The sequence below is a fragment of the Mus pahari genome, chromosome 10 (genome assembly GCF_900095145.1).
Source record: "Mus pahari chromosome 10, PAHARI_EIJ_v1.1, whole genome shotgun sequence".
Taxonomy (NCBI): domain Eukaryota; kingdom Metazoa; phylum Chordata; class Mammalia; order Rodentia; family Muridae; genus Mus; species Mus pahari.
The window spans coordinates 26,014,268-26,034,756 of record NC_034599.1 but is presented as its reverse complement, the minus strand read 5'-3'; the positions used below and the strand labels follow the sequence as shown (position 1 = coordinate 26,034,756).

Below are 20,489 nucleotides of genomic sequence, written 5' to 3'. Positions count from 1 at the left end.
ATATTTATATATATAGTTGTGAGAAAAACTAGGCAGGGACTGGAAATAAAGGTCTTGTATATGAGTACTGTCAATTCTGATTATGGCCTTTGCAATGATCTGGTCCTTATTTATGAAGTACAAATACATACTTTTTGGTAGGAAACTCAAATACACCAATGAGAACTGGAGGAAGTCACAGGTGTTATAGCAACAACAGCTCTTCTTGTTCAGGAGGGTTCTAATTCCACTCACAGAGCATTCTGCCAGAGGGACTTCTTTCTATATTTTAGACACACCTACCTTTGTTTTATAAATCTGTGAAGTTTACGGACATAAAAAAGGGTCATGTAAAAATGACAATATTTATACATACCTCCCCTCCTTTAAGGTTTTGTATGTTTGGGGCTGGAGAGATGGCTCAGTGGTTAAGAGCACTGACTGCTCTTCCAGAAGTCCTGAGATCAATTCCCAGCAACCACATGGTGGCTCATAACTACAGCAATGGGATCTGATGCCCTCTTCTGGTGTGTCTGAGGACAGTAATGGTGTACTCACATACATAAAATATTTTTTTAAAAAAGGTTTTGTATGTTTATATAATTTGATAACTTTCTCTGTTCATTTCTTAGAACAAACTTTCTAGTTCAAAGAGAAGGCCCAAATTATTCATTTTAATTCCACTGATTTAGAAGACACATCTTTAGTTAACACTTTTAGTATCAGCCTCTGAATCTTTCCATTCATAATTTTTATGCAAAAACTGCAAGCCAAAATCATTTTGAAATTTATCTCTGGCCTGCATCCATAGTTCAGGTTCAAGATAAGCCAGACTGCTTGCTGATTTTAAGTGTTTGGTAGCCTTATTAAAGCCTCTGTCTTCACCTCTGATCCTAACTGACAGGATCGCTACTGTCATTTCTCTCTGGCCCCTGTGACCCACTTTTGCAATGAGCTGCCTTCCAGTTTCTCATTTGTCAGTCCCCACTGAAATGGCAGCAACGTGTCTCTATCTAATTAATAGTAAATATGAAACAATTTCAGAAAAACCTATCCGAGGCAACCACCATCCAATGAGTGGCTCTACTCAGGAACCTGGCTTCCCCAACTGCCCTCTTTACACTCTCCTCTCCCCAGTGTGGGTGTGGTGTGATGGGACCTGCACATAGGTGCACTCTCACAGTCTCCAGTCTGCACACACTCAGGAACCACCAGCCAATGACAACAATAGCAGACTTAATTCATAAAACATCGGTAAGATACTTTAATGAGAAAAACAACTAAACAAAAACAAACCTTAGTCTCATGTTTCTATCCAAAGACACTCAAGACTGACTTCTCCCTGTCCATCCCTTCTAACTGCAACTTTATTTGTGACCATTGATAAAGGCCAGTTTAAAGATTAAAAAAAAATTTAAACCTTTTTTTTAAAAAGATTAAGCAATCAGGCTAGCAAAAAGGTACTCAATACATACTTTTTCTCATATCAAACAAGCTAATATTTCAGTACAGTATAACTATACAGAATATATACAATATACGTATGTTCACAAAGCAAACACTAGGCTCAGAACAGATTTGAAAAAACATGATATTCACATTGATTACAATAACTCTAAAAATGATTGTAACGTTGAAACGGCACTTAGTTTACAAAAAAGTCACAAAAATATATATATATATATATTATGTAGTCACCAAGAACCATGGTTTCTGTAAAATACTAATAGCCAGATACTAGTTTATAAAACATGAAGTTATGACACTGTGTACATTTTTTTCTTTTTTTTTTAGGAAATCAAAACAAAAATTTAAGACCATTTTTGTCATTGTAGAAAGTCAAACATGCCAAGTAATTTAGCTATGGCCACTGTCACCAAGTAAAGCTATACTTGAATGAGATGACAACTGGTCCAGGCTGGTGATGTGGGGACTGGCACAGCTGGAGTAGTACTGTTGTGGGAGAGTGGTGGAGAACAGGGGACACCCCTCCCTGGAACTGCTCCCACATTTTCTCCTCAGCAGTTCCCTCTTTGGCCTGTCTCCCAGATGCCAGTCCCCATGAGTTACAATGCTCTACCCGGCAGGGAGGAAGCTTCGCTGACCTCCGTGCTGCCAGCCGCAGGCAACTAGTAAAGCATGCATCAGCTACGGGAACGCCTGGCCACCGGCCGGCAGACCGTGGGGTAGTCTCTTTCTAGGCTGCTTGTATTAGAAAGGACCTCAGTTTTAAATGGGGCCAGATTTATATATTAGCCCTATAAAATAGTGAGCTACTATAGCAGCAAATACGAAATCACAGGAGCAAAACCACACTTTTTTAAAAAGTTAATTTGTTACATCAAAGTAATTGTTTTCACCTTTAAATCTGTTTCTCCTCACCAGACATCTCTTTCCCTATCACCAAACTCTCTGGTTTATTACCTCAATCTGACTTTCTTATCATGGTTCTGAAAAAAGATAGTCCTATGCCTGGAAAATCTTTAGTTTACTCTTAAAAATGGGAATACAGGAATTTTAACGTTAAAAAAAAAAGTTCGTTCTAAAAGTATCTCTCACAAATATATATATATTTAAATATTAAAATACCTAAGATTTTTATAAAATGGCTTTTGAAAAGACAGTAGAGGCACAAAGAGGCCACATACCATCCTTCAAGTTGAACGTAAGGTGCCACAAGGGTGCCTTAATAAAGAGGCTGGCAATATCTAGCTGATGCAACAGGAGTATCAATAAACTAAACACATCACTGGAACTTGAGTCAAAACTAGATTTTTACCCTACCAGAGACTGTTGTTTCTTTAAGCAATACCTTCATATATAAGCATCAGAAGCCATCATTTTGTATAAACAAAATAATAAGTTTATTACCTCACTTCTAAATACCCAATGCCACGCACTCTAGAGGGCAGAAAAGCAGTGCAACCTTCAAAACCGGAATGCATTCTCAGTATCTAAGACCTTCCATACCAGCTGTCACCCGGGGACTGCTACCTAACATGACAAACCCATAGGAAGAACACTCACACACTAATCACAGAAAAGGGACTCTCTGGAAAACAGAACTGCAGAAAATGCTTCCCATTTTGAAGCCAACACTACCACTTCTCCTGGTACAGCCAGAGGCTGACTCCTCAGCAGGCAGGCGATGCGCTTTGGTAATGAGCACTCATTCACAGGATGACCTTTCTACCACTAGGTGTAGTCAGACTGGCATTTGAGAAAACAAGGAATTCAGTAAAAGTCATGACACTCTAGCTCCTCAAATGATTCTTGGTGATTTTACTAGTAAATCATCACAACTGAGCCAGGGCTTTTAGGCTTAACAAAGCTTAATAACTTAGAAAACAAGAATTTAATTTTATAAATTAGGCACTTAAAAAACTTAATTTTTCTTTCATTTTTAATTAATACAAACATTACTTCTAATATTTTTCAATCATGGTCTGAACTCCTACATTTTTTTTGTAAGCTGTTATGTACAGAGGAAGCCTGGTGTCTGCTGGAACCGGAGTGGGTCTTGCTCAGAGGGAGCACTACTAAAGCTGAAGAAGCCGTTAAAGCAACAGACACTGCCAAAGCAAGGTTCCAGCAGCACTGTCTGACTCTACAGTGACTACTTCCAAAGCCATGAGCTATTGTTTCTATTATAAAAATAGAATTATGGTATGGGGAAAGTGTCTCACTCATCACTTCAGCATACATTACTAACAGTCTAACTCCTGGTAGTGGCTGGTACCATTCCGTGTTCAAAATAGCTCATGTTTCTAGACTGCAGCAAAAGTCTCAACTTATGTATAATCCAGAGTGAAACATCTATAGCTTACTTCTTAACCGGCCTGAGGACTAGCTCGATTCCACTTCATTATTTATGTTAACCATTGATATTTTGGTAAATTTGTTTTGCTGATGACTTTCACATAAAAACTATCCTATGTCACCACATTCTGACGAAAACGAAAGAGGAATGAATACTAGTATAAGCAAAATAAGAAATCTCAATTTTAATGATCTTATTTAAAACACGTATTAGTTATAAATATTCCTCGTAGCTGTGTTTACAACAATAACATCTCTCCACTCCCTCACTTCTGTTCCATTGCCTTCTGGTTTCCACTATCAAAGTATAAAAGGCACCTGATGTCAACGCTTAACACTCACAGTGAAAACCCACCTTCCTCCCCTACCTTTGGGCTGTCTGCTCCATGTGAGCTTTCCTAGGTCCTTCCCCCACTCCTAGTTAAGAACTCAAAAAATCACTCTTCACACAGATGTATACTTCCGAGCTTGAAGGCCCTTGGGGCAGATGAGTGATGCAGTACAATGGAAGTTTCCAATTCGCCTGTTCATTAGATCTACAAATCAAAATCCCTTCAGTTAAAATTGAGGACCATTCATTTGCCATCCTAAGAAATCATTCTCTGTGACCCTGGTAGAGAACTGCCATCTGCATAACGTTGTATGGTCATGCACCTTGTAGGAAATCCAAAGCTAACAGACTAAAGCATAACCTGAAATGGACACGCTCTCTGCATAAGTGGCTTCTATTAGTTAAACTAAGAGAATGAAATAAGAGGTTTTTGTTTTGTTTTGTTTTGTTTTAAAGGAGTGAAAGACTTAATATAGCTTCCAAAAGAACGAGGATGAGTTTTAACACAGGAGAGCCTAGCTCAGCAGTTAGAAGGAAGCCAGGTTACCAGTAATTCAGCAAATCAGAGGCCCTGACTACTTCACTCTACTTAGTAAAACAGTTTAACAAACACAAGCATGTTTGTTCATTTGTTTTTAATAACAAAGGGAATATATCTTAACATGGATCCTATTTATCGGGAGTTCAAATGGTCAAACCTAAGTATGAAATGAAACCTCTTAAACATTTTGTCTTAACAAAACTGTGAACTTAAAAAACCCAACAACACCCCTCAAAAACCCAAAATAAAATCTAGTAATATAATGAACTGTGGTTAAACTTGAAATTAAACTCAAAATAAAACTTAGGATTGTTTAAAATGGCCAGTTAAGGGAAGTGAATATTAACATCCATTTCTTGAAAAATTTAAATGCACAAAGTAAAGGTTACTGTCAAATCTCTGTTTTTGAGTTAGTGATTTATTGGCATTATACTCTGAAGGCTAGAGTTTGGAAATGCAAAGACTGACAAGAGGAGCTACAACTCCTAACAACACGGTAAGAGCATTACTTCTAAAGCACATCCTATCTATCTGGTAGTTGGAAAAAAAAATGGAAACAAAGCTTTTCTTATATAAAATGCTTAGTTTTTTAAAAAGTGATTTATCCAGCATTCTAAAAATTTAAGCCCTTTAAATATCACAAAGGAACCCTTGTAGGCCTTACAAAAGATAGCTACCTTTAAATATTCTAAACAAGAATGCTTCTCTGTTTAGTTACCCTGGTGATTTCTATGATGGGATTGTAACTGGCTTTCATCTCTTCAATGTTTTCCATATGTTCTGGTGAAAAGTATACATCTAGGCATTCCTCTCTTAAATCAACTTTAAATAAACTTTAAATATTACTATATATACAATTATCTCTTGCAGTTGTATTTCCTATAACAGACCCATAAACAAAATGTCCTCAAAAATGTAGTCTCATTGGAACAGAAAAAGGCCTTTGTATAATTTTATATTAAACACTAGTTAGGTAACTTTATTAAAATGTTTGGGCAGTAGGCAACTAACCATTTGTATATTCATAGTATTGGCTACAAGCTTTGCCACTAGGGAGGAAAATCCACAGGGAGGCGTGTCCTTCCCAGGGAGGCTGCCAGGGCTGTCCTAACTCACAACTCTTAGGATAGGGTAGACTCACAACACTTTCAACCAAAACAATCTCAAAAGAATTCTTCAAATCGATTCATCTCTGATTTATTCTCATTTCTTTCTTCCTTTTCCTTTTTTCTAGCTCTTAACAAAAAAAAAAAGAAAAAAGAAAAACAAAACAAAAAACCCCAAACAAAAAAACAAACAAGACAAAACAACCCAATTTAGAACCAAGATCATTTACCATACTAAAATAGGATTCTAATGAGTTTTAGGATTTATTTATTACTAGGCACAGTTTTCAAAGATCATGTATGATAATAAAATAAAAATGACTGTCTTTCCTAGTTGGTTTTTCTGAAAGCCACCCACCTATGCTTGGGAGCAATCAGCTGTGAGTCAGGTAAAAAACAACTGGGAATCAGTAAGGGTGGGGCTGTAACCAGTGACAGGGCACGTGCACATCATATACAAAGTCCTGGGTGCAATTCTCAGTATCAAGAAGAAAAAAGGACAGAGATAGAAATGAAATTGCAGAATTAATAAATTTTAAAGAAACAAATTACTATAATATAAAAAGTAAGTAAGGTTTGGCATTGGAATAAGTCAGATCAAGTGTTTGACTAAGACTATAGTCTGATCTGGGTGTGGTGATGTGTGTCTATAATATATAATGGTAGCAAAGGTTGTGGGGAAATTGAGGCAAGAGGATGATGAGTTCTGGACCAACCTGGACTACCTATGATCCTGTCACAAAGCAAAAGAGAATATCCAAACCCAAACAAACAAACAAACCAACCAAAAAATATGTTGTTTTTATCTTCTAACCCCATCAGGGGCTATCATAATGATAAACATTGGGGCTATTTTCTCTCTCTCTCTATATATATATATAAAAATCACACAAAAGTCCATTATTCATGGCTTCATGAATATTTCAGATCAAAGAGGCTTTAATGGCTGCAGGTAAAAAAGTATATCCCAATCTATAAATGCTACCGTCTGAGTAGCAAACTTTCTAGATTCTAGTCTTAACAATCCCTCCTCCAATGTCTGAGTCACAGATGATCATTCACAACCTCGTCTTATCTTTTACATTATTGCTTACATCCCGTGAAAATTGGAATAGCCGCTTTTAACAAACTTGGCAATACCTCAAAATATTTTGGAATAAGGACATTATATTGTTGTCATATGTGATCTTGTAAACAATCTTAATTGGGTTAAGAATGTAGCCTCAAAACAGAATTCTTTTATTTTGTCCAAAACAGCACAGCATCGACATCCTCAACAATTCATAAACCTATATATAAAATATAGACTATCTTCACTATTTTTCCTTTATATGGCAGCACAATAGTATATGCAAGTGAATGTGCTGTTGGTGGGACACGAGGACACTTCTCTGAGCAATGCCCTAGTTAGCCAGGTGTCAGCATTCAATGACCAGAAAGAGAGTTCCTGCAAAGCTGGGTATACGTACCTCGTTCTGCACCCTGCCATTCCATGTGCAGCCTGACTCCTCTCAACCACACCTCTTAGCCTCTGGAGTGGTACTATAAAGGTACAGGAAATACTTGCCTGATACCAATTTTTCACTATGAGAATTCAAAATGGCTTAAAAAAGAATATACTGGATTTCAGAAGTTATTTACCTTCATCTGAAAAAAACAAAACCAAAACCAAAAACAAACCTACCACAAATACTTCCAAAACCACAGGGTTTCTAATACCCTGCATTTAGGAGTACACATTTACTTAGGCATTGTCAAACTGTTTAGTAACTTCTCCTTAGCCCTCTTACCTCAGGAAGGTCAACCACAGCCTGAGTTCTTTTGTATCTGCTGCTGCCCACTTTTAACAATGGGAACAAGAACTGCCATGTTCTAAGTCAGCTGCTTTTCCTTAAGTTTATGTTCTGTTTCAATGTTACCTTATTATATACATACAGAAGCAATCTCTCAGCTATGAAAAAAACAAAACAAAACATAGAACCCTCCAGTTTTAGGGCTTACAAAGGGAATCCTTCTTTGAAAATTAAATTAAATTTAAACATATGAGACCAAGCACAGGCACTTTTCAAAAAACCAAACCCCAGGCCAATGACAGAATTACTCAATAGTTATAGCAGACAGCTCTGCCTTAGGGGGGTCATCCCTGGCCACCTCTGCAGGAGCACTGGTCTTTGGCTGCTCATGCAGTTCCTCCTCCTTTTCTGCAAGCCCACCAAGAGACCCCAGGGGAAAAGTGCTTTCACAATTCTGGGTTGAGGAGACCTGTGAAATCACAGGCATTTGAACAGAAGAGTTGCTTTCAAAAGTATGTTCTCCAAGATCATACTGAACAAGGGTCTCTTCTTGCTCCTGGTTTAAGTAGTCCGGTACTAAGAAATCACTAAATGAGAGGCAAAGGATAAAATACAAAAATTAATTTTCAAGCTATAATAAAAAGATATCATCTATAAAACAAATCTGGGACTTTTCATTTCACTAATTATTCAATGAAGTTAATATAAATAAGCTTTCCCAAATATCAACTGAAGCCATTCAGCAGAACCAATGTGCATCCCACCTCCCTATGGGCAATAAAGAAGATTAATGATTACTTCTAGTGATTCTCTGGACACTTCAAAGGCCTTTCTGGATCTACATATAGGAGTCTGTACATAATGTGAGTGGCATTTCACTAAAGCAAGCATCGTGTGACTAAGGCGAGTAAGAGGTTTATATAAACCTCTCTCTGTATTTCTACCTACAAAGAACTAAGAAGCTCAGTCTTTATGCATACATGACCTTACATACATTTACTATAGGAAGTTGAAAGATGTAGAAATTAAGTTTTCACCTTACTATGTATGGAAAAAGTAGTACATTTTACTAAGAATTTGGAAAGAATCACTTATTATATTTGAAGTGACCACTTAATAATTTGAATATTTAGTACTAATGGACAAATTAAAATCTGTTTGTCTGCAAAGTAATTTCTAATGTCTTGTGTATATTTCCTAAAAAGTCTTCATGGGTTAGAGAGGAGTAGTGTAAGATTCAGGGCCCTATATGGGAAAGATACAAAGAAGTGGTAAAACTGGACTATTTAATTCCTCAACAACTATGTCTAGTAAGCATAAGGTAGCTTTAGTGATATAACCATACATTCAGAATCAGAACTCATTAAGTAAAATGAATACCTGGTCTGGAGGGAAAAATAAAATCTATACATCAATAGTTTAGAACTGAAAAGATATTTTTGTTTTTGTTTTTTAAAAAAGGTTAGTTTAAAACTGTAAGAGTTTAAAAGGATTTTATGCTTTGAGAAACTAAGGATTCCTACAGAGGTGGAATTCTAGTGAAGTATTAAAAACCACACATAATAGAGTTTTATGTCTACAGGAGAACTTAGACACCCGACATGCTCAATCATCAGCAAAAGTAGAAATAGAATTGCATTGATTTGGATAACCTATAAATCACAAATATATTATTATAGTGAACCAGCAATGCTAAAAGGCCAGAGCACTAAACTAAGAAAACAGGAGATGCACTGGATCTACTCACATCTTTGGCAACAGGTGCCAAACATGTTTTCTGACATATGGATACTCTTTACATAAGACTTATTTATTCATCTATTTATCTATTTATTTATTTATTTGCTTTTTCCAGATGTGGTTTCTCTGTGTAGTGCTGGCTGTCCTATAGAGCAGCCTGGAACTCAGAGATCTGCCTGCCTCTGGGATTAAAAACATGCACCACCAAGCCTGGATATATAAATTTTAAAAAGAACTCTGCTAACATTTATAGTCTGACCTATACTCTACTAAGATATACGTGACATGGTATATCTGGTAATAAGATCTAGTTAAATCTAGTATATTATATATATAATATATAGTATATAGAAATTTATTTAACTCCATAAAAACAAAAACCCAAGAGGAAAATAGCCTTCTGTGGGGATATTTTCACTATTTATTTTGTAGGAAATAGCTTCAATACCAACAACACAGTATGACTTTGTAACTTAGGAGGCCTACCAAAAGCTCACCAGATGAGGAGATCAGCGTATGCGCAGTGGCAATTTAAAGTAACTGTGACTGACTATCTGGCAACCTGACAATAACACAGCAGGCTGCCCTAAAAGCAGGAAGAGTTTAGAAAGCAGTTTTTCCTGATGGGGTTTTCGCTGTGCACCTCACCTGCTCTGGAAGTAGTTTGCTAGCTCTGATGCTTCATGGTTCAGACTCCTCAGGTGCACGATTAAATTTCCAGAGTTGGTGAACATGGCGCCACATGTTTTGCACTCGTAAATCCGAGGCTTGCGGATAATGTGCCGGGAAACCCTCATGTGGTGTTTATACTCCCCGAAGGAAGTGAAAGTGGCACTACATATCTGGCACCGGAAACAGCGTTTACCTTCGTGCTTTAGGCGATGCATCTTTAGCGAGTAAGCCCTGGTAAACTTTTTTCCACAGCAGTCACACTGAAATGGTTTAATTCCTATAAAACAGAACAGCAAAATACCATCTGAAAAATAGACTGACAGGACAGGTCATAAAGTCACACTTTCCTGAATAACAATTTTATAACAATAATTAAGAGAGAACAATACCGAAAGAACAGACTGGATGTTACCTCAGAGGTGCTTCAGGCTATGTGAAGTCACTGTTTTAAAAAGGGCAAGACAGGGAAGAGGCAATGAGGGAAGATATACTGAATTATTTTCTAAATGTTCTTCTAAATGATATATTTTCCAGACTTCAAAAATTAATTATCCTAGTTAGCTTTAACAGTCAACATGACAACGACCTAGAGTTGTCTCAGAATGGAGTCTCAACTGAGAACCTGCCAGAGGTCAGATTAGCCTGTGTCTGTTGAGGACTGTCTGGATTGCTGGTTGGTGTAGGAGAGCCCAGCCCACTGTGGGCAGTGCCGCTCTCCGGCAGGTGGTTCTGGGCTATATGAGAAAAATAGGTAAGTATGAGCTGCGAGTGAACCAGGAAGCAGCATTCCTCCATGGGTTTTGTGTCAGTCTATGTTCAGATTTCCCTACATAATGGATTGTGACCTGTACGACTAATAAATCTGCTCTCCCTTAAGTTTTATCACAGCAATGGAGAGGAAATGAGAACATTAGTTATTTCATTTGTTTGTGGAACTGGGATGCACTTTAGAGCCTATGCATACTACACAAGGGTCCTACCACTGAACCAAATCTCTTAGCTGTAAAGCACACCTAAACCACACTATTTCTACACCCCAAGTCCCCAATAACAACAGGTATTTCACTAGAGAGGTTTACCCTAAGTGTAACCATCACCTGCATGATGGGCCTCTGGGTTATCTTTATACATTAGCTGATGTGGGAAGATTACATTAATTGCCACTGGGCTCTTTCCCTGGGCAGGGAATTCTGGACAATATCAACAAGAGGGCAAGAAGAAGACGCCCATGCATACATTAGTCACTGCTCTATGCTCTTGAGGGGATTGATATGACTGGTCCTTTCAAGTTCCTGCCGCTGTGATGCCTTGCCATGGAGGACTTGCTGTAACCTGGCATTGTGAGGCACACAAACCCCTTCTCCTCTAAGGTGCTTCTCTTAGGATAGTTTACCACAGCAACAGGAAAACTACGATGCCGTTTTAGACAGAAATTAAAAAAGAAAGACTCTAATATCTTTGTATGTAACAATCATGACAGGCTCATTAAATAATAATTGGCTTTTGAGTATTTAATATTGTTGGGTATAAATAAGGGAGTAACAAAGAATATTAACAGTTTCATTATAGTTACTATCATACTTTGGTGGGAAGGAGGCTACAACTGCAGAACACAACACAACACAACCTGTGGATTTAACAAGGTCACAGGGAAGTAAGTGGCACTGGGACAGAGACTCTGAGACCACAGAGAGCCAGAGACAAGGTGCAGCTGACAGCAGCAGTCATGGCCTCTCAGCCTCAGGTCAGGTTTACTGCTGACCCGTGCACCATCACTACACACAAACGTCACTGAGATTTCCTACACATTCATCTAACATATTTTTTTTCCTATCAAAACAAAAAAAAAACCCAAACAAAAAACAAAACAAAAAAACAACCAAAACACTCCAAAGCTGACTAATCAAAAGCAGATACTGAGAGAATTCAAACAAACATGAAATCCTTTAAGCAGGTTTTTTAATTTGACGGAGATTGCAAGCTTACAGAGAAGTTCAAAGAATCATCTATGTGTAATTTTTAACTCTATTTGTACTTGTGAAACATATACGTAGTATATCCAGTACCTAGCTTATACATTTACCATACATATCTGCCTCTGTGTTTTAATAAGAATACTAGATACCTGTGGTAAAATATTCTAGTTTTCCAACATTTCAAAAGAGACCATAGTTAGCCAATCTTGTCTCATCTGACTTTTCAGGACTGCACATTCCCTTTCTGTTCTGTAGTGCACCTCCCTCATCCCACCCAGCCTCCACATCCTCTTTCCACTCCCTAAACTCCTTTCCCCTTGCTTAGATGGAATGGAGTCTTTCTATTGTACAGTCCAGGCTGGCCTCAAATTCTAGAGTGACTCATATTTGAGTGGTGGGATTAAAGGCACTTGTCACTATGCCTGGCCTGGCACAAAGTCTTTTGTATTTTAATCAGGATTGCAAAGCACAGTGTTTTTCAACCCTCCCCTCCCCCCAGGCACAACAACCTTGAAGGTGACATTACCTGAGTGGATAAGCATGTGCTGTTTTAGATTCTGAATACGGGTGAAGCGGACCCCACAGGTTGGACACTGAAACGGTCTGTCTGGACCATTTGGACTTGGCCGCTCTGTACTGCTGGTAGAAGGAGCAATGTAGAGTTGATAGGGATATTGAACATTTTCCAATCTAAAAAAATAAACCAAAGAAGGCAACGAGGCTCTGATGTTTAAGTTGAATACACATTTCTGTAGTCCAACTCTTAAATAAACAAAGGAAGCAACAAAGACTTTTAAAAACAGATTTTCATTTAGAAAAAGTTATAAAGCAATGTGATTGTCCAGAATGTCCAGCATCTTTAAGTGTGGACATAAAACACAAAACATATCAGAACCTGCTTTACCTTAGATACCTTTCATCTCTTCAATTCCCTTTCTTCTACTGTTTTAACTTAGACCCTTATTTCCCTCTTTTAAAACCTGTGACAACTGTCTTCTTCAGAATAAATTCTCAACTCCCACAAAAAGTGTTCAAAACTACTCATATACAAACTTTCTCTTCCCAGTCTAATTTCTGATCACACTCTCCACGCCTTAAAATATACTTTATACTAAGTAATTCCTCTAGTGTGCTTATATGCTGTGTTTTCACCCACTGACCTTCCTCTATAAGCATACCTTCTTTGCTTAGGTTGTACCCATTCATTTTATAAAATGTAGCTGATGTATCGCCTCCTCTTCCTACAAGCCTGAATTAGTCTACTGTTTAGGTAGGTAATGGAAGGCAACCCCCTGCAGATTACCCAATCTACCTTCAACCCCTCTACTTCCCTGAAAATTAATGGCGCTCATGAGGAAAGGCTTTCTATTTCATTTCTATACTCCCATGATTTAGCAAAGTATTTAATAAAGAACAGACTATTTAACAAATTTAAATTGAAGGTCACTTATGCTTATTTATGCTTTTACTAATGTATAGAAGTGACTGTGGTTCATAATATCCCAGGGTTATCTACTCAAGAACGACACATCTTTGAACCCTTCAAGTTCTCAGCAAGTACAGGTATATGTACAGACTACCCTGCACTCTGAGGAGCAATTCTCCCAGTGGAATCTACATTCAGTAATGAGACACAATAAGTAATTGGGGACCAGAGAGAGGGTAGAGAATTCAATTACAAGACCCCACAACGACTGAGTGGTAGTTTAAACTGGGAGTCAATGCAGGCCTCCTCAACAATTAACACCAAGTCAATGATCTGAAGGTCAGAGTCAGAGTGGGCTGGAGAAACGATTCCGTTGTTAAGAGCACTGGATGCTCTCTTTTCCAGGGCCTGGGTTTGAGTCCCAGCACCCCCAGTGTCTCACAACCATCTGAAACTCCAGTCCCAGGGGATCCAATGCCCTCTAACAGCTTGTACATGCACCAGGCAGAGGTGTGGTACACAGTACACAAACACATGTGCAGACAAAACACCTGTACAATTAAATTATTAAAAAAAAAAATCAAAAGAGTGGAGATGAGGGGAGAAAACATCTTATGAAATAGAAAGGCTGGAAGGGAGGAACAAATCTGGAATGCTGTAGGAACTGATGAGAGGTGGCAAACCTGGATCATGTAGAACATTATAAAAAGTAAGGAACTTAGATTTTTTTTTTTTTTTTGAGACAAGGTTTCTCTGTATAGTCCTGCTGTCCTGGACCTCATTTTGTAGATCAGGATATCCGCCTGCCTCTGCCTTTCAACTGCTGGGATCAAAGGTGTGTGCCAGCACTGCATTGCAGGAATTTAGATTTCAAGTAAAAACCATGACATCTTAAGTTAAACATAAAATGATCTGGTAGTACACGGAGAATGGACTTAAGAAGCAGAACAATGAAATCAACTACCAACAATTTCCAAAGTACTAGAGTAGTCAGGAGAAAGACCACAATGACTTAAACCAGCGTAGCAGTAGTACAGTGGAAAAGTGAACTAGGGATTCTGAACATAGAATTGAAAGGATTTAAAGATTAGATTTGGGGCGATCAAGTGAGAAGTGATGAAGGAAAAGGGATAATGTATAGTCCTCAGAAGCTTCATGAAGACAAGTCCTTGGAAATCACCGATGGCATCTAGAACTACACCTGGCAAAGATGAGAGCAAGGTGGTTTTGGAAATGTGCAAAACTGCACTCAAGTTTCAATCAATTCCTTACACACGTTTGAATTGAGAGCTATAAGCAGAGTTTTCACAAGAAGGACATACTACGTGGACACTAACCTGTCATCGTCATCTGCATGAGCATTGGTGCTAGAAGTGCTCTGAAGCGTAGGCAATCCTTCAGTGACTCCTTCATCTACTGAGCCTGCAAAAGGAATTGTTAAAAGGGACAGTTGTTAATGTTTGGTGCAAATAATCCAAGATGCTAACTGCAAGTCACATATTCAATCCTCTAACTTACCTAGTGTTCACATCTTATTAAAGTATAGTAATGTTTTACACACACACACACACACACACACACACACACACACACACACACACACCCCTTTTTGAGACAGGGTTTCTCTGTGTAGGTCTGGATGTCCTAGAACTCACACTGTAGACCTGGCTGGTCTTGAACTCACAGAGATCTGCCTGCCTCTGCCTCCCAAGTACTAGGATTAAGTGTGCCACCACCACCTGGCTATAAACCACCTGGTTATGTTTTATTTTTGATTAAATGTTCATGTGATTTAGAAGTAAATCATATAGGGCCAGCAAGATGATTTAACAAATGTAGCTTCAATATTCAAAAATTTCAGATATATTTCATAGGAACCTTGGGAAAATAAGCAGAATAATTTAAATCCGAACTGGAATCCACATAAAATTAAATGATGTTGACACTTATTTAAGAAAGCATTGTTAATTTGTACCTTTTAAGAGTTACTTTATTGCACAATTTTTATAGACAATTTAAAGGACAAGGGTCAGGTCTGAGAGATGACTCAGCAGTTAAAGAGCACTGGCTGCTCTTCCAAAAGTCCTGAGTTCAATTCCCAATGCTAACACGGTGTCTCTAAACTCCAGATTAGTGTTATCTAGTTATAAACTTGAATTATGCATTCATACATATTCATATACTTTATGTATTCTTGCAGCTTCTTCATTTACTACTGGCATACTCGCATTGTTATAATTAGTTTATTTTCACTGTTATAGAATATAACCTATTCCCTTGTGAGGGAAGTATGGGATTTTCTACAAACTCTGCTGCTGAGAATGCTCTTACAGAAGTAACTTAATGCACATGTGTAGAATTCAAATCTCTGCTCTATTGGATTGGAAATTATATACTTCCCTATGTTTTTAATGGATGGTTATTTTAATCATTTCACATACCCTGGGCTGAGGACGTAGCTTAGTGGTAAACCTAACATGCAGAAGAAAGCCCTGAGTTCTGTCCCTAGCAATTCCTTCTCCCAGCTCCTGAGGCAGGATATAACTTACCAAAGTCTAGCCAAAACCTTCACAACTCTCCACATAACACAAGGATGATTTATAGCCTGCACTTCCTTTCCTACTGGCTTTGATTCTATAGCAAATTTTCTGGTATTTTGTTTGATTGGGCCTGCAGATATTACTGCTCTGTTGTGTAGATAATGCTTATTTATATTTCTTCAGGCTTTGCTTGTTTGATCTTAAATAGGAGACTTATTTATGATTAGTTTTGCCTGATGATGATCATCCTTGAGATTTTCTAGTAATGATTTAGTTAACTTTAAAAAAACTGCCCATCTGAAAACATCTTCACTTTAGTTTTTGAGTCAGGGAGGGTCTCATGGAGCAGGAGGTGGCATAGACCTATACCCAAGCCCTCAGAAGGCTAAGGCAGGAGTGTCACAACTTTCTATCTTTTTGATACTTGAGCCCTCTGTATCCTGGGCTGCCCTTGACCTTATACTCGTACCTGTACCTCCTGAGTACTGGGATTACAGAGTAGGCCACTAGGCCTGGCTTTCTGCGGCACTGGTGATTAAACTTGTAATCTTTACAAGCACTCTACCAATTGAACTACATTCTGATCCTTCATTTTCCCTATTGAACTGACTGTATGTAGCAATCTAGATTGGCGTTTACTTTCCTTAGGACAACATCCAATAGGGCTCAGATGTTCTTTCCTTTATATATTTATATGTTTTCCCATTCCCTGCTTTCTCTAATATAGTTTCTATTTTTCCTGTCTCTTCAACAAAATATTAAAATGATTTGTTTTTAGACACTCAGTTATTTTTTGCTAAATTCAATCTGCTGCCAAATATTCACCAAGATTTTAATTTGTTTTTAGCTAGAATTTTCTTCTAAACCTGCTGTTACTTGGTGTATAATTTTCTGCTCTCCTGTCACTGTTCAAACCTGTTAACTGTGCCGAGTAAGCATATTTGTTAGACACTGTTCAATGGCTTTCTGGTCCCTTCTACTCCAGGTTTCTGTCATCTTTTCCTTGTCAGTATGCCTCTGTTACCTTGTTCCCTTCTTACTCTGGTTGTTTGTGGCCTTGTTTTCTGCCTTTTAAAATAATTTATAAGGAACCAATTTACTGCGGCTGAAGTAAATATGATCTCTTCCAAAGGTTTATCCTTGCTTCTGCTAGGTTCTTGAATGTGACTTGTAACTGCTTGGCTTATCTACATTCTGTATAACCGAGATGATTGTATGTGCAATCACAAAGTACCCCCCACCTTTCTCTTGGGTATACATGTAAATTCCAAAGGTAGACACCACACTCCTCCTTGAATGCACTCTATTATATACTGAACTCAGCAAGGTCTCTCACTTGAAACCAAAACTCACCAATTCTCTAGTGTAGTTAGCCAGCTTGCTCTGGAGGTCTGTGGGGGGAGAGTATCCTGTCTTCTAAGCAATTACATATATGCCTCTATGCTGGTTTTATGTGGGTGCTGGGGGGGATCTAAACTCTGGTAAATGCTTTACTCACTGATCTTCCCAGTTCTCTCTTTCCTTTTTGTCTGTCTACTGCCAAAGGACTGTTATATAGTCTCCTGGAGTTTCAAGGACAAGCAGCAGGTTTAGTTCTAGTGATCCAGTCTTTTAAGATGAGAAATCTAAGACTAAAAAACTTGCTTGTACAGAAATCTGGTTTCTATACCCTTTCCTCTGTGTTTGGAAAGTCCTCAACACTCGCACACCACCTAGATTCTATTAGTTGTGGTGCTTTAATAATTATAAGGCTCTTTCAGTGTGGATTTGTTTGAGATAGGGATCTCATTTGGCTCCTGCTGACCTTGAGCTCCTTATGTAGTAAAGGCTGGCTTTTAACTTCTGAGCTTTCTGCCTCTACCTCTTAAGTGCTGGGAGTACAGGCATGTTGCTGCCATGCCCAGCTGAAAATCTGCTCATTTTAAACTCTCAACAAGTTTTGATTTGCAATAGACCACCTCACTTAATCTCTCCTGAGAAAGGAAAAAAGGAGCAGAAAGGACCCCAGAGAACTTCTAGAGAGCTAGAAAAGCTTCTGGAGAAAGCTTTAAAAATAACCTCTTCCAGAACAGAACAAACAGGCACGCTGTCTAACCTGATGACCTTCAAGTGGAGCTGCTGCAACTTTCCCTGTTTCTCATTTAGGATTCTAAACCTTTTCAGAATAACCACAGCCCAGTGTACCATTTCTATAAACACATGGAAGTGTGGTACGGAACACAGCAAGGGAGGGTCTGTCATGGCAGACACCAGGCTTTCACGGTTATTGTACAGCAGGTTCTTATGTCCAGGTATTCTTTCATGATCAACAGTACGTTATTTGGAAGATTGCTTTTGAGAATTAAAAATGAGGACTGGAGAGATGGCTCAGAGTACCTATGGCTCTTCCAGAGGTCCTGAGTTCAATTCTCAGCAACTACATGGTGGCTCACAACCATGGGATCTGATGCCTTTTTCTAGTGTGTCTGAAGAGAGCAATGGAGTACTCATATACATAAAATGTGTAGATTCTACAACCCAGACAGGCAAAGTCAGGGATCACATGATGAATAGTAAGGAGAAACAGGACTGTCATGCTCGAGCAGGCCCCGAGGCAGAATCTAAGGCTTTTGAGTTCTGGACATCAGCACTCTTAACTGGTTATATTACTTGCTACCATAGACAGTTGGGATTTCTTGGCAATAGGCCTGTTAGGAACTAAAATCTGTATTACTCTTGGTTGGTGGTAAGGTTCAGTCATGGTTTGAATGGCCAGCAGATCTGTATGGATGAGTTCGAGGCCAGCCTGGTCTACAGAGTGAGTTCCAGGATAGTCAGGGCCACGCAGAGACCGTCTCAAAACCCAAACTTTCCCACCCCCAAAACAACAACGACGACAACAACAACAAAAGCCAAAACAAACCAAAACCAAACAAACAAAAGAACCCGAAGGAAGGGAGGGGGGAGGGGAGGAGGAAGGAAGGAAGGAAGGAAGGAAGGAAGGAAGGAAGGAAGGAAGGAAGGAAGGACTAAATAGTAACAGTTCCATTTGTCTTGGTAACAACTGGAAAAGCCCCTGATCTCTAGTGAAGATGGTGTTAGTGTTTATAGGCAGAAACTTGCAAAACAAAGACAAAACCAGGTATGACAAGGGCAGGCCTGGGTGACTGATCTAGTGGCTTTGCTTCTTGTCATTAGACAGGTTACCCTCCTAGGAGGGGCTGACATCTTGGTGAGGTAGAAATAAGAACTACTATGTTTTGGTTTCTAGAATGTCAACAGCTTATTTGAAAAGCTGATCAAGGTGTTGGAGAAATGGCTTAGCAGTTAAGATTGCTTCCTGCTCTTCCAGAGGACCCGAGTTCAGTTCCCAACATTCATGCTGGATCACAATAGCCTGTAATTACAGCACTAAATGTGATGTTCTTCAGGCCTCTACAGACACCTGCATACATGATATATACAATACACATAATAGAGTAAAAACTACAACTGAAACAACAAAAAAATACTACTTCAACACAATAAAATGTCACTTATATCTTGGTCATTAAATCCATAATTCAACAGATAGTAAGCATATTAAAAATAAAAGTAGTTTACCCTTACCCATGGCTATCAAGTGTACCCAAAGCTAAAAATAAAACACATCAAAGCTCCGTCCATATTGTGGAAGTTTTAGTATATGTATGAAAATATTACTTATATAACTGTGAACAAAAAATAAATTTTATTAATTTTTTCCTGATATGATAGTTTTTGCCACTAATCACAAATAATTATATGAACTAGAATCTGAATTTGAGCCACGCAGTGGTGGCAACACGCCTTTAATCCCAGCACTTGGGAGGCAGAGGGAGGCGGATTTCGGAGTTCAAGGCCAGCCTAATCTACAGAGTGAGTTCCAGGACCGCCAGGGCTACACAGAGAAACCCTGTCTCTGTGTAAAAAACCAAAAAGATCTTCAGCTTCTAGAATCTGAATTAGATGACTTAACAGCAAGCTGTACAAATTATTTATTGGCAATGTTTCTTTTATTATTAACATTTAATTTTAATACAATTTTTGGGTTGGAGGTATAGCATTCAGTGGTAGAGTCAAATCTACAAAAGGCCCTGGGTTCCAGTTGCCTCTTAGAAGCCAGTGACGACAGTGGGGAATTTTGGATGGACTCTTCTCTCTCTTGAGACAGTAAAATTGATTTATGGCCACAATTAGCTTGATTTGGCTTATAAAATCAACCCACTCTCCTGAGATAAAGAATGGTGTACAGTATAACTTCTGTTACATCAAGAACTCTATCAGACACAGCAGACCCCCCCCCCAAAAAAAATAAATAAAAGATGTAAAGCCCCTTTACTTATAGCCCATAACATGGTATACACTGAGAACTATAATGGCACAGTTGTACACGGACCTTACAACTGCTCTGTGTATCAAGGCCAGGGTAGGCACCTCCTCCCTCTGACTGCCCTAGGGCTTATGCCTGACATGGTTCTCCCCACAGTTGATAGCCCACTTGACTGTCGATCCACCTGACCCCATTTAAACCTTCCTGTTCTAGCTTTGCCTTTTCACCCTGCAGTG

At 38.6% G+C, this 20,489-nt stretch overlaps 1 protein-coding gene across 4 annotated transcripts in view; it reads right to left on the bottom strand.

Annotated features, from left to right (window-relative positions):
* Positions 1-1,219: 1,219 nt before the first annotated feature.
* The window catches only part of Zbtb44 (zinc finger and BTB domain containing 44), a 49,968-nt gene continuing 30,698 nt past the window's right edge, over positions 1,220-20,489 (bottom strand). Inside the window, exons 3-6 of one of the 4 annotated variants that reach the window (XM_029543267.1) lie at positions 14,721-14,805; positions 12,484-12,596; positions 9,958-10,258; positions 1,220-8,156 (exon numbers count right to left, since the gene is read on the bottom strand). In XM_029543267.1, coding sequence (XP_029399127.1) covers positions 7,874-8,156; positions 9,958-10,258; positions 12,484-12,596; positions 14,721-14,805 — 782 coding nt within the window. In that variant the 3' untranslated portion in view covers positions 1,220-7,873. Of the gene's footprint in view, positions 8,157-9,957; positions 10,259-12,483; positions 12,648-14,720; positions 14,806-20,489 lie in introns of all 4 variants that reach the window. The other 3 variants (XM_029543268.1, XM_029543266.1, XM_021206984.2) reach the window with 3 other exon arrangements.